The 14,767-nt window shown below is 37.2% G+C and overlaps 1 protein-coding gene across 1 annotated transcript in view; it reads left to right on the top strand.

Annotated features, from left to right (window-relative positions):
• Positions 1 to 381: 381 nt before the first annotated feature.
• The window catches only part of ANKRD17 (ankyrin repeat domain 17), a 167,422-nt gene continuing 153,036 nt past the window's right edge, over positions 382 to 14,767 (top strand). Inside the window, exon 1 of the mRNA XM_052641727.1 lies at positions 382 to 795. Coding sequence (XP_052497687.1) covers positions 382 to 795 — 414 coding nt within the window. The remainder of the gene's footprint in view (positions 796 to 14,767) is intronic.

The raw sequence follows: 14,767 nt of genomic DNA, 5'->3' as shown, positions 1-14,767 counted from the left end.
CAATCACCGCGGCCCTCCTCTGTCCCCGCCGTCCCCCCCATCGGAAGTCGCCCTAGGCACACTTCCCCCGACTCTCGGTAGTCTCCCCTCTGCTGGATCTCCGGGCACCCGGGTCTCCCTCTTCGCTTCCCCCACCCCCCGCTTGCTCCCTCACGCTCCCTCCCTCTCCCTCCCTCCCATCGTCAGGCTCCCCGCCCTTAGTATCGCGAGACGAGGTGAGAGCTGGCGGAGCGGCGGCGGCGGCGGCGGCAGTAGAGGTGACCGAGGCGGTGGCGGCGGAGGCGGCACCGAGCGCTGTGTCGGCCCCGGTGCGGCCGAAGTCGCGGTAGAGCGTAGCCCCCACGCCCCTCCCCCGTCCGCGCCCTCCCTCTTTCCCCGGAGATGGAGAAGGCGACGGTTCCGGTGGCGGCGGCTGAGGGAGAAGGGAGCCCCCCGGCGGTGGCGGCGGTGGCGGGCCCCCCCGCGGCGGCGGCGGCGGCGGCGGCGGCGGCAGCAGCAGCGGAGGTCGGCAGCGGCATTGGCGGCGGCAGCGGGGCTCGCTCGGCCTCGTCTCCTCGTGGGATGGTGCGAGTCTGCGATCTGCTCCTGAAGAAGAAGCCGCCGCAGCAGCAGCACCACAAGGCCAAGCGTAACCGGACTTGCCGACCCCCCAGCAGCAGCGAAAGCAGCAGCGACAGCGACAACAGCGGCGGCGGCGGAGGCGGCGGCGGCGGCGGAGGCGGCGGCGGCGGCACCAGCAGCAACAACAGCGAGGAAGAAGAGGACGACGACGACGAGGAAGAAGAGGTTTCTGAGGCAAGGGCCTGCTTTCAAAGGAAGAAGGGAGGAAGGGAGTGTAAAGGGTCGGGGCCAAAGGTGGGAGGGGACTTGCGAGGGGACCGATTCCTGTGGGCTTGATCTGTCTTCGGGGCTGGGCTTTCCACCGCTCTCTTTCTTTCCCGGGCCGAAATCGTGAGGTGTGGACATGTGGGGGAGGGTAGCTGACACGTGGGGGTGGGAGGACCGCAGAGTCCACAGAGTTGCTGCACAGCACGTTACCCTGGCATGGTTCACACGGTTAAGGGTGGAAGGAATTGGTTAGATTCACTGTGTGCACACCCGGCGGGGTCGGCCTCAGGCCAGTAGGGCCCTGTTACTCCTGGGGCGGGGGCGGGACCAAAGCGGGAGGGGTAAGATAATAGGTAGGAGAGTCTCTTGGGGAAAGATTAAGAGGTTGGTAGATTTCTCCCACTAGTGAGGTGGAGGGGAGCAGTTTGAGGGGGAGGCAAGCTTGTAATGGACTGAGAGCTAAGTATCTGTGTATGTGAGAGACACGTGAGAAGCTGTACTTTTCCATACTGTTCTGCTGCAGGTTCCCACCCCACCCCCCCACCATAATTGTGGCTGCTGCAGTCACCTCCACTTACTCGATCTCGCAAAGATTTTGGATGAACTGATCTTATATCCATTTACATTGATATATGACTCAGTGGATGAAAAATGTATTTGATCCTTACATGTACATACTCATACATTTTCAAATGCTTCCTTGGTGAGGAAGAATTAAGCTAGGCCCTGTTGCTTTCCACAGAAATGTGGAGCAGCCTAAGAGGCTGCTTGGGAGCCAGGGTTGGTTGTGGTGAGCTGGAATAGGAAGAAGGCCTCTTGGTCTGTCCTAGTGATCTGGTTTCATAACTGTTGATAATTTTTCCTGGGTTCACAGACAGGCGGCGTTGCAGGCCCTCATTCTTCAAAGAAGGCATTTAACCAAAAGCTCAGTAAAACGTACCATACTGAGAACAAGCCAAGAGTTGGCCTTCCTAGTTAGCAGGTCTTTTGTAACTCTCTTGTCTGCTTCCTGAAATGGAAGCTAGAAAATCTCGATCTGAAGAAAGAAGTTGTAACTTAAGGCAACAGAAGGAAAACCGCTTTTTAAAGGCTGATTATAAATTTAGTTATAAGAGAGAACAACTAAATTATATAAAAGTACCACTTGCCATTTATTCTTTTCCACAAACACAGCTTATTTTGATACAAGGCTGGGTTTTTTGAAAATTGCATTATTGGAACTTGGGTTCCCTAATTTCAAATAAAGAAATAACCTTTTGAAGAATTTGAGACTTCTCTGTTAGTAGAAGACCAGATTCTCTTTTACCTCAAACTGAATGAAGTTATATCTGAGGAGATGCAATCGTTGAAGTATGCATACCAAAAAAATGGACACTTGCTACCATTTCATTTAGCCTACTGAATTCTAAGGGTAGGTTTGTACTGATAGATTTTGTATCGACCTAGTTGAATGTTCAGAATAGTGTGTAGCTCAACTTGCATATGATCCTTATTTCCAATAAAATCTGTTATGGTAGTTAGAACTCTTCAATTGCATTATTTTTACAGAGATGAGAAAACATTTTAGAAATAATCTCATCCAGCCTTCTTATTTTAAAAATGAGGATAACGTTGTTGTTGTTGTTTTTAGAGGCAACTGACAGTGGTGATAGCAACAAAAGTGGAAATCAAAGTTTTGTGATGATTCAGACCAGTATACTTTTCATGACAGTTTAGTCCCTGTATCCCCCTCCTGACCTCTTTCAAAAAATAGGCAATCTGTTGCAAGCTAACACAGTCAAACAGCTTTTCAAAATACCCATGTTTTATTAAAATTTTAAATTCTCTAACAAAATGTCAAGCTCTGGTTTGGAACTTAATATCAAGTTGAGTGCAGTACTTACTGAAATATTATTCTTTAAACTTTACATATCTAGGTAGTTCTGTCCATTGGAATTTGGCTTAATAAGCAAAACTTAGTAATTCATTAAATCATGTAGAATAGGCTCAAGCTTATGTAGGTGTGTTAGTTTTGTAAGTTGGGTTTGGTTTTCCTTGGAAGATAGTGATATATGTTGACTGATCAGTAAGAGAAGTGTTTTCTTTATTTTTAATATGCTTTATTCTGTATTCTGTCCAGCAGTATAAACAATGGGTTTGTCATTTGTTATGGAGATGAGTCAGGAAAAATAAGTGGAAGAAAGCACAACTATTAAAAATAAATCTATATAGGTACATGATGAAGGATAAGCAGACAGAAGTACAGTATGTCTCTGCACCTGCCTCCATCCTTGATTAGGTTTATTTATTTATCTGTACACTATAAGCTAATGGATGAGTTGCGTAGTGTTTTTTGTTTCACTACCATTTTATTGACATGTCAGCAGAACTTTAACTACAAAGTGAGGATATCTTATGGCTAATAGTTGTACTTAAGTCCTTTGTCTAATTCATCCTGTTATTTGCTACACGATGAAAAATATGGATTGCATCTTTGAGATTATCCTTCAGATACAAATCATCGAAAGGTTATAGTTTTGGGGTTATTTAACCTGAAAAAGTAGAGGATAATATAACAAAAAATATCTATGTTTACTTTGATGAAATGCTAGCTGGATATTTTGTATATTTGCTGAAAGAGGGAACATTGGAAGGAAAGGAGATTCAATTTAAATAAAAGCTTTAGTTGAATGTTATAAGAAGAATCTTAACTTTTTCTAAATGCTAGTGTAGGTTATTGAGAATTGGATTTTCTCTTCAGTGTTTCAGAATAGGATAACCATGTTGTAGATAATTTGTGCAACTTCAGATATTCCTTTACCCACCTCCCCAATCTGATGCAAAATCTTAGATCAAAAATTGAAAATTATAATAATTCTCTCAGCTTTCAGTGAGTGACTGACCAATATGGAAAATAGATGGAAATGTATTTCCTAACATAAAAACTCTGATGCACTTCTTTACTGACTAGTGGATTAAATTAATTAAATAGTTTAACTTGAATAGTATAAGAAAAAAATACTGAAATTGCAGGAGTTGATAACTCCATTTCAGAAACAACATTACATTCTGTTGAACCTATTTTTAAATGTAATTGAATGGCATCAGTGTTTGCTAAAGCAGAATTCAAAAGGGAAAAAGCTTGCTATTAAAGGTAGAACTCATGTTCAAAAGTAACATTTTTGTTAAAGATGCATAAAATTTAATACATTAGGAGTTGATCAGAATTCCATCTATATTTGGTAGGTAATTTGAGGTTTTAAATTTAAGTAATAAACCTAGTGAAGCTATTTCATACAAAGGGAGCCCAGTAAATAAGTTAGGACTTACTTATTCATTCACTTTTGAAAGGATTTGCAAGGCCAGGGAGCATCTGTTTATAGACAGACATCAAAGACGTAGGGTTGTTTCAGAAGTAGATTACGTTTTCTCAAGTTCAATTCCAAATCTTTTTTTTTTGTTGTTAGTTGTTTCTTAGAAAAATGCCAAGTTCCTCTGTTGTTATGGTAGAATCCCAGATTAGCCCAGAGAAGCTTATCTGTTGCCCTATTTCACCTCTTAATTGACGAAGCAGTATTTGTAAATAAGATGGTAAGATCTTTGAGACAGTAATTCTGTCATAATTAATCTTGTATCCTATTCTGCTTGAGCATAGTACTTAATAAAAATTTTTTCAGTGAATAACTAATAACTAAGGAAGATCCAGAATTCATTTAGGAAACCAGGAATAGGTATAGAGTTCCTTCCTTCTTGGATCCATGGCTGTCCAATAACTGAAATTTGGATTTTGACATTGTTCAATTACTTTATTACTTCTCTTAGTAATGGTGATCTCATAGGTATTAAGGGAAAGCCATTTAAATCAATACATTGATTGTTGATTGCCTGATAAGTACCTAAAGATAGATTTGTATTTATCAAATCGAGTACCTTAGATATATTTACATTTTGAAAGCATAATATAAACTATTATTCAGTACCAGTCTAACGTAATGGTTAAGGGCAGGAATGGAGCTTGAATTCATACCCTTGATCCATCACACACATTTGTAATCTTGGGCAAGTTACCTAATGTCACTCCGGTTTCCTCATATTTAAATGATGATAAAAGTAGATTCTACCTTATAGCATTGTTTTGAGAATTAAATGAGTGAATTTAGTTTTCATATATTCCCATTTTCACCATAATGCTATGATGTCATCATATTTGTTTCATTATTCATAAATGTTTGTAGTTTCTATTATATAGGAGGAATTTTGCTGTATTAAGTAACAGTGAGCAAAACTATTTTAAGACACACTGATTTAAAATGCACCGATGATTAAATACAAGTTTGAGGAAGTATGAGAGTGAAAGCAAATGGTTAAATGTATATCCTGAATAAAGTATGAGAGGTATACAAATGTTGGGAAGGGATATTCATCATATTCGTTTAAAATGCAAAGATACAGAGTTAGAAGGGTTTTAGGTAACTTCATCAGGGCCACATAGCTGATAAGTGGCAAAGTGGAACTTAACCTTTGATTCAAAGCCTGCCTGTTCATTCATATATTCACATGCTCTGTTATGCTGTATGATGTTGAGTACAACTTTATCTGATGTTGACATATCACGTAAAGTTAAAATAAATTCAGATGACATAGGGGAGGATACTTTTTGGTAGTAGGGTGGTCACTGAAGACAAATTAGCTACCCTGAACATTGCTTTTCTTGTTCTATAAAGTTGGTGGGTTGGGAGAAGAAATACAGAGATCACAGATAAATATATTCACGTTTTTACCATTTAGAATTAGCAGTTAACATAATGAAGCTTTATAGTGAAAACCACCTCCTCTACTGGCAATCTTTTGCTTCTCCTTGCCTTTTAAGACTTAAGCATTTCAAGGATATCTTTATTAAGCTAAGAAAAAAAAATCCTTTTAAATAGGAGATGTTAAGTTGGGGTCTGGATAAGCTGAGAATACCCTGGAGTTAAATAAACCCAAGATTTTGTTGAAGGTGCTTATATATATATATTTTTTTTCTTTTCTTTTCTTCCCTTCACCTATAGTATGTGTGTAAAACTTCCATTAGATACCATATTCAGAGAAGTATTTGACTTCCCTCCCTCCTACCTTGTTAATTTGAAACATTCTCACTGCAGTGGTTGTAGGAAATCAGGCAAGCGTTTATATGGATTGTTTAGAATTGGGAAACTTGTTTCTAAGTTAATGTGGTAATGAAGAAGGCATATTTGTGTTGTGAAGTAGGAGATCCAAGATTTATTTGTTTTTTCTGGTTAATTGACACTATGCCTACTCTCCTCTTAAATCCTTATATTTTGCCTTTTAATTGATGAAACGCTTTTATCTAATTTGCTGTGTTCTGTCAGATCTGAAGACAGAAGCCCTTGTCTTATGCATCTCTATACCTCTACTGTATTCTACCGTGCTATACCATGTGTGTTATATATATAATAAGTCTTAGCATCTTACCTTTGTCAGGTTTTGGTGAAGTTGGATCTCTGAAGTAAAAATAGTTTGTAAATATATCTTCTTTAGTCACTTACTCTGGAAATATTTGGGACCTCAGATCTTAAGTCTTAAGGTTTTAGAACTTGGTTGCAACTATTTATGGTGGACCCTGTCAGATGCTTTTATTAGATTATAATTATTCAGTTTAGTCCTGTCATTAACCTCACCAACTTAATTGGAGTTAGTATTTTAAAATTTTCAATGTGAAATAATCATCAAAGCAGTATGTTCTGACCCCCAGACATTCGCTGGACTATTCGCTAGTCTGCTTCTACTACTGACATCCAAAGTAAACCATCTGTTGACTAGCAGGTCAGTTTTCAGGCCCTTGAAACAGTGCGTTTGCACTCTGACTGTAGTTTTTTCTGCATTTTTGTAAGGATAATTTAGTGGGTTAGGAAATGTGGATGTAATGAGCTTCCTTGTAATTTTTCCATACTTTATTATAGATGAGAAGGAATTTTCCCTTCATAATGATATGTGAATTACTGCCTACGGATACTACTCATATTTTTGTTAGGACCGATAGGGGGCACCAACATCCATGGTAGCCTACGGCAAATCTGACTTCTTTCAGCTTTCACCTTTTGAAAAAGCAAGTCATTAGGAAATAGAAGGTGGTAGGTAAATATGAATACTCCTTCTAGTCCCTGGAACCTTACCTTTATGGTAGAGTTGTACCTATCCACTTGCCACACAGAAGCAAAATACCCTTTCTGACTTAGTGTTTTTACTTCTTAACTTTTTTTTTCTTTTGTCTTTAGAAACTATTTTTATCCAGTCAAAGTGGAAGTGGAATTGTGGAGCATTATAGGTATTATTTTATCATGATTTGTAATTTGGGGTTTTAATTATTGAAAGGGGACATGCTGGAAATTTTATCTTCCCCAAAAATACTGTGAAAAAATCAATATAGACCTAATTGTTGAAAGCATAACTTCGGTTGACTTCTGTCATAAACATTATCATAAACTCATAAACATTATCTTTTTAGAGTTGGTTTTTAAGTTTATTTCAGGGTGAAACTAGAGATAAAAGCGGGTCAAGTAGGAAAAAATGTAAAGATCATGGTACTTTACGGTTTCTTTCTAGAGCCGATATTATTGTTTTTATAAATAATTTTGACATATAATAAAGTCTCAAAGTATACAGATAATGTTGAATTGTGCTGGTGGAAATGGACAACAAGATTATTGAGAATAGATTGAAAAGGTTAAATAGGGTTATATGAGTCGGCTAAAAAATGAGCTTTTTTGATTAAATGGTCTGAAACAAAGCCTGCTTTTTCAGTAAAACTGCAGCATAATGTTGAACAAGATTAAGGTTTTGGAGATAACCAAAGTCATAATTCTTATTTTAAATAATGATAAGGTACAACTGCACAAAATAGGTTATATGTATTTCTGTCTGCTGTACCATGAAAATGAAATGATGACCAAAACTAGGGAAGTTCTAGAGCGAGAGCTGAAAAATGATTGGATAGGGATGGATACCATGATCAAGGAGGACTGCAGATTATACAGTTATATTCTCATTACTCTTGTTACTTAAAGTTTCAATTAACCAGTAACTCACATGGAGTCACAAAGTGAAGAAAATGTGAGGTGTATTAGATAGTGTTAGTTCAATTTTGAAAATAAGTAAACTCATTACCTGAGATTATTTAAAAGTATAGACTAAACATGGCAAATATATGAAACGAGTTTCTAGCTATGCATCTCTAGCAGGGCATATTCTCCTCTCAGGCTATCATTTATTCTCATTTAATCTTTCATTTTTTTAATCCTCCCTGCCCCCAATAAAAACAGAACAGAAAAGAAAAGAAAAGTGAAGAAATAAAGACCTATCCTAAAATTAATTCTTGGTCTGGTTTTTCCTTGTGAATTGTTTAATTAAAGAACCTTTGAGTGAAAAATATTTCAGAGAGATCTGTAGAAAAATTGGTCTTGTCAGTTTTGAATTTGAAATAAAAAAATATTAACATGAAGTTCTATTCCTTTTCTTCTTTCTTATTGCCCTAAACCTGAAACCTGAGAAGAAAAGGAAATCTTATGTTTGTGTTATACCAGGTCTATTTCCAATTCTGTCTTTGACCCCAATATTGTCTTTTTCCTTCTCTGTGCCACGTTTCCCTCTTGTTTTTTATAGGAAGTTAATAACAAAACTAGTCCTGTTGCAAAGCCTCTAGTGTAGTTCTTTCTGGTGTGAGATTCAGTATAGGAGTTAATTCTTTTACTTGCCGAACATTTATTGTGTATCTACTATGTGTGGCTGTTTTTAGTCTATATTGTAATAATCTCAATCATTTCCTTCTCAGTAAATATGAAAGAGTTAGCCATATTTAAAAATCATAGCTGTATGCATTATAGTTAGTAAAACTTTTAAACTTGCATACGTGAAAACTTAGCACAGTGTTGGAATTGTGTTTTTTATGATTTTCAGAAGGTAGGTATTGCTATTAGTATATTTTTCTAAGTTTTTTTTAAGATTCATTATTGAGACCTAGCATAACTACTTAGGGATTATGAGGATTTTGAAAACACTGAGACATTATTCCCAGCTTCATGAAATATAAATCTCATTGAGACAAAATTAATAACAATTAAAAACTGTGAGGATGTTTTTAATCCTGTGTAATTACCTGGAAGTCTAACATTTTTCATTGTATCTGTTTGCTTTTAGAATTGGTCTCATTATAGAGATTGTTCTGTTTTTGCGTATCAGTGGGGTGGACTCTACATCTTGTAGGAATGTCTCTTAGAATACTCACTATTTCTTAGTATTATGCTCTTTTTTTTTTAACAGTGAGATCTATATGTGGCTTTTTTAAGAGTGTCCTAGACTACCAAATTACACCAAAGAATCATCCATTCTAATTTGACCTTGAAGATTTTGTAAGAAAAGAGGCAGCTATACTAGTATGCTTATGGTTGCTGCAGGTAGAGATGTGTAAAAATATGGAAAATTGAATTATAGGACAGTGCAGAGTGTAACGTTAAATATCTTTTAAGTTAGATTTTAAATGCAGTGTTTATATAATTGTTTTAATTCATTTCCTAAGTCGTGTCCAATTCTGCAGCCCTATCGACTGCAGCATGCCAGACTCCTCTGTTCCCCACTGTCTCCTGGAGTTTACTCAGATTCATGTCCATTGAGTCACTGATGCTTTGAGTTCCTATAATTAAGTGTACATATTTGTAGAAACTTACACATATTTGTTGAAAGTTTGGCAAATCAAAGAAATCTGAGAAATACAAAAAATCATTTATAATCCTCTTTCCAGAATTAATCATTATTATTTGAAATCATCTTTGCATTCTTTTTCCTTCATATATATTAATCAAATTATCATACAGAGCAGAGCTGTCACTTACACATTTTGTCTTTTGTGTTTCATTTGTGATCATTCTTAGAATATATCAGTTAAGGAGATGTTTTCATATAATGATTACATACTTATTTAGCTGTAAGAACTAGTGATACATGCATACTTAAAAAAAAAAAGAGTCTTCTAATACATAAAGGTTTTATCTAAGGCTTAGAGTAAACACTGCTAGTTTGGTGTATGTCAAATGTTTTAGTTTCTTTCTTGGTGAGAGTAAGTGAATGAGAGAGAAGGGGTGAATGTGGGTATGTGTGTGTTGAGGGGTATGTCTGAGAGTATATTAAGAATTGACTTGTTCTCATTTGCTTATGAATGTTTCATAGTATGATGTTTGTAATTTATTTGATCTTTTATGTTGGTAGACATTTAGACTGTTTCAGTACATGGCAATACATATACATTGTTGAAGCGAACATCCTGTTACCATTATTTTTGAGTACAAAAGTATTTCTTTGGAATGGATTCCTGGACATGGAATTTGAGGGCGAGAAGTTATTCACATACTACATTTGATAAAATTTCTCATTTTACTTCTTTCAAAAATGTGTAAGAATGATATTGGATTTGATTGTCTTAGTTTTTAAAATCTGTTAAATAAAAATTAGTGTTTTGGTTTTGTCTTCATTTTCTTTATTGACATTGGGAAAATTTTCATGGTTATATTTTATTTGGATTTATTTTGAAATTTTCCTCTTTTATCGTTATTATTCTACTATAGGTTTTTTTTTTTTTTCCTTCCCTGTAGTGGTATGTGGTTGTATTTATATTTATGGCTATTAATCCTTCATGGTGTAATTTATTATACATATTCTCTATCAGTTTACAGTATTTCTACAATGTAGAAAATTTTTTATGTTTTTGTAATAAGTTCTAGAGATATGACTTCTAGAGACCTTCTTTACTCCAGTATTTAAACAAAATTTCTTAAATAGTTTCTTTTGATATTTCTGATTTTTTTTCCCCAAAGATACATGGATATTGTTTTTGGACATAGTATTTAATTGTTTCACTAGCATTTGACCCTGTTGACCAATCCTCGGCTCTTAAAAAGTACTGTTCTCTTTGCTTGTGTAATACCACCCTCTCCTGTTTTTACATGACTAGCTGGTTATTTTGGTCTTATTGCTTCCTCCTCCCTTCTTCATTGTATATCCTTTGGTTATTTGGTACCACATTGCTCTTCCTGGACCTTTTTCATCTTGTATCTGCTCCCTTTTTAGGTGTTTTTATCTCATTTTGTGTCTTTATATATGCAGTTGCTAATGACTCAAGTTTATGTCTCTGATTTAAACCTTCTTGAGTACCAGACTGAAACTTCTGACCACTTAACAGTTGTACAAACCTTTCTTCCAATGCACAGTTTTCTTTCTCAAGAGAATCTGTCCAGAGTCCTAGCTGGAAACTACGTATAGGTCAGTGTAGGATATCTGCATACTGCTTTTCTCTTTAATTTAGTCCAGTTGTCTGTAAAATAAACATTATCTATCCTTCTTTTGCTCAGCCCACTTTATAGTGGTGAGTAGTAACAGGATAATCATAATAGCTTCTTTGGAGAAGAAAAGAATAGGTAGACCACAGTCATTGGTCCATAGTAATAATGAAATCCTTCTGGACAGGAGAAGACTGCCCTGGCAGCTATGTAAAATCCTTGATTAAATTCTTGGTTTTGCTCTGTAGGACGAATGCCTTTTTGACTATTGTGTGTATCCTTGGCTTTGTTCTTAGGTGATTCTTCCTTGTTATCTTCCTTTGCCGCATCTGAAGTAGTAGGTATTTGAGAGTGTGACATTCCTAAGATTGCAAGGTTTTATAGCACCATACCAGTTGGCATACATTTAGAGGCTGCAGGGTTACTTAAAGTTCAGTTATAGAGTTTTATAGGCCAGTAATGTGGTTTGATGGTAAAACTCAAACATTTATTTAATTGATTTCTAAGTCAGCACCATGTGATACTAACTACAGCAGAATATCTCTTTTTGTTATATTTTTTGAAATCAGCTCATTCTCCCCTCTCTACTTGACTTTTTCCTTTCTCCCTGTGTTAGCTGGCTTCGTTGAGAGCATCTGAAGTGTTCAGCTCAGGTGACATATCAGTCAGAGTTTAACCAGAGAGGCAGAATGAGTAGATTTATATATGTTAGATAGGTAGATAGGTAGGTAGGTAGGTATTAAGAGCTTACAAGGAATTGGCTTACACAATTCTGAGGGCTGGCTAACAAATATGAAATTTGTAAGGTAAGGAGTTTGTTAAGAGCTCACCCAAGCTGGAACCCACGGGCATATGCTGCAGCTATTGTTAGAAAAGGAATATCCAGCAAAGGGATACCAGTTATAGACTCAATATTTGGAGTCACACTCGTCAGGAGGAACCCAATCTTTCACAAGCTCATCTGACTAACTCAGACTCAGTAAAGGTGATCACTCAGGCTTAAAAAAATCAACTTATTAGAGACTTTAACTATATCTGCAAATCCCCCCATGCAATCCCAAAGACCAGTGCCTAGACTAGTGTTTGAATAACTGAGAGAAAGTATTTACAAAATGACTGTTGCCCTTCTTTCCTCTTAGTTTTCCCTAACCAACTTGACACATCAAAAATCATCATAGGTGGGAAAGCAACACTCTTTACCTGATCTTTGCTATATCTGACAAAGAATCTTGGAGGTCACAAAGTTAACTCGTGGTATTTGGAATGTCAAGACACTTGCCTTTCCCAAACCCAAGAGACCTCCAGATTACTGGGCTCTTACAGGGTAGAGTTTGCTACTGAGAGATCTTCTCTCAGTGGCACTATTTTTATATCTGTCTCTGCTTACAAACTGCTTAAACTCATAGGTGAGTTGCTGTTTCTAGTCATTCATTAAACAGCTAACACATCAGTGTTTTTAGTTTTTCTAACTGCTTTTCTTATAGCCCCATACCTGATAGTTAAGTGATTTGACCTACTCGTTATTGCAGGCAAGAGTTTTACAAAATGGTTTTGCTTCTGCATAACAGAGGTTGCTAGGTTCCCAGCCTGAAATATGCTTCCTTGCCACCTGTTCTTCTAAGCCTTACCAGAGTTTTAGGAATTTATTATCGTAGCATTCCACTTCTAAATTTTTGATTAGTTACAGTATAGGATAGCTTATTTGAACAAAGAGACTCCAAAATACATGAAGTTCAAGCAAGGTAGATTACGTGATAACCTGGGGATGTCACTATCTTCAGGTCATTTTGTGTATCTTAAGTTTCTGATCTTTTGTTACACCATCATTTAACCTGTGCTGTCTAGTATGGTAGTGACTAGCCACATATGGCTAGTGAGTGCTTGAAATGTAGCTACTACAACCGAGGGTCTGGATTTTTAATCTTATTTAATTAAATAAGCGTTTGTGGCTACCATATTGGAGAATGAAGGTCTAGAACGTTTCTGTCATCACAGAAAGTTTTATTGAACAGCTCTGCCTTAGAGTGGTAACTTCATCTACAAGGTCTGATCATTGGCTTACCAGCATTATGTTCATGTTTCATCCTATTACTATCTGAATTATATTTCCTCAAAATTCATGCTGAAACCCTAACCCCCAGTATCTCAGGATATGGTTATGTGTAAGAATATGAGTTTAAAAAGGTAATTAAAGTTAAGTCAGGTCATGTGGATGTTCTCTAATCCAGTCTGACAGGCATCCTTATAAGAAGAACTGTGGACATAAAAAGAGACACCAGGGATGTGTGCATGCAGAGAAAAGGCCATGCGAGGATACAGTAAGATGGCCGTCTCTAAGCTAAGGAGAGAGGCCTTAGAGGCCCACTGACACCTTGATCTTGGACTTCTAGTTTTAATAACTGTGAGAAAATAAACTGCTGTTGTTTAAGCCACCCAGTCTATATATTTTGTAAGGCAGCCCTAGCAAACTAATACATGAGAAATAAATAGAAAAATGGGCACAGATAACTTCCTTTTGAGGAATTGTCCAAGAAATTGCAAACATAACTTCATGTTATATCCTATTGGCCAGAACTTAATTATACATCTATACCTAAGACCTAGCTCTTGCTCTGTGCCCATTATACCCAGATATAACTTGTAGGAGAAGTGTTTTACTAAAAGAAAAAAGGGAATGTGGATATTGAAGATAATTAACGTCTTATACCAGTATAATTTTAGGATTACATTGTTCTTATGACTAGCAATATAAGAAAAAAAGTCACTTCTGGTTCCTGAAATAATCTTTTTGGCCTTGCTTGGGTCACATGTCCATTCCTGAACCAGCAACTTCAACTATGGAAGAAGATTTTTGTTCAGACCTCGATCATGTCTTTTCCACTCCATCTAAGATGTAGACTAGGAGAGGTTGTTCCCACTTGAACCTCATGAAATGGTTTCCCAAAGTGACTGTTTCTGTTGCCAAAAAGATGATGTAGGAGAATGGGAAGGGAAAGGGTATTGGACATAAGACCTCCAAATTATACCTTGAAACTTCCTACCTCACTCCACCTTTGCTGCCATTACCTTGGCACTTGCTGTTTTCTTACTTAGACTTCATATAGCAGCTTCCTAATTTGATCTTGCTCTCTTCTCTTGTCTACCATATTCCACTTATTATTCATGCAACATTTAGGCTAGTCTTTCTGAAATGTAAATTATTATTTGACTTCTCATTGCTCTTAAAGCCCAAACTTCTAAGTTGGCTGTAAGGTTTTGTATGCCGCCTCCTTGTTGTTCTAGCCTCATTTTGTAACACTTTCAGTGCATTCTAATCACACTGACCTTTTTCTTAGAACATGTGGACTTTCACACTGGGGTCTATTTACTTTCTTTCCAGCATGGTCTTCACTTGACCCTTCATTTCTTCTCATCTTTTAGGTTTCACCTTATATATCCTACTCTGTACAGGATTGTTTGCAGGAACTTTTCTCCCCTACTTTTTTCCACCTTTCCTTTCAGTTTTTTGCGTGTACCTGGGTTAATTTAACTGGGGTGAGAAATAGACAGCTCTGTTGCTCTTTGACAAAGCTTTATTAGTATTAAATACTTCAGTGGATTCATATCTGTTTCTTACCACTTTAAAAGGAATT

This window comes from Budorcas taxicolor, chromosome 6 (genome assembly GCF_023091745.1).
Source record: "Budorcas taxicolor isolate Tak-1 chromosome 6, Takin1.1, whole genome shotgun sequence".
Lineage (NCBI taxonomy): Eukaryota > Metazoa > Chordata > Mammalia > Artiodactyla > Bovidae > Budorcas > Budorcas taxicolor.
Note: the sequence above shows the minus strand (reverse complement) of the source record. Positions and strands in the feature narration are given on the sequence as shown.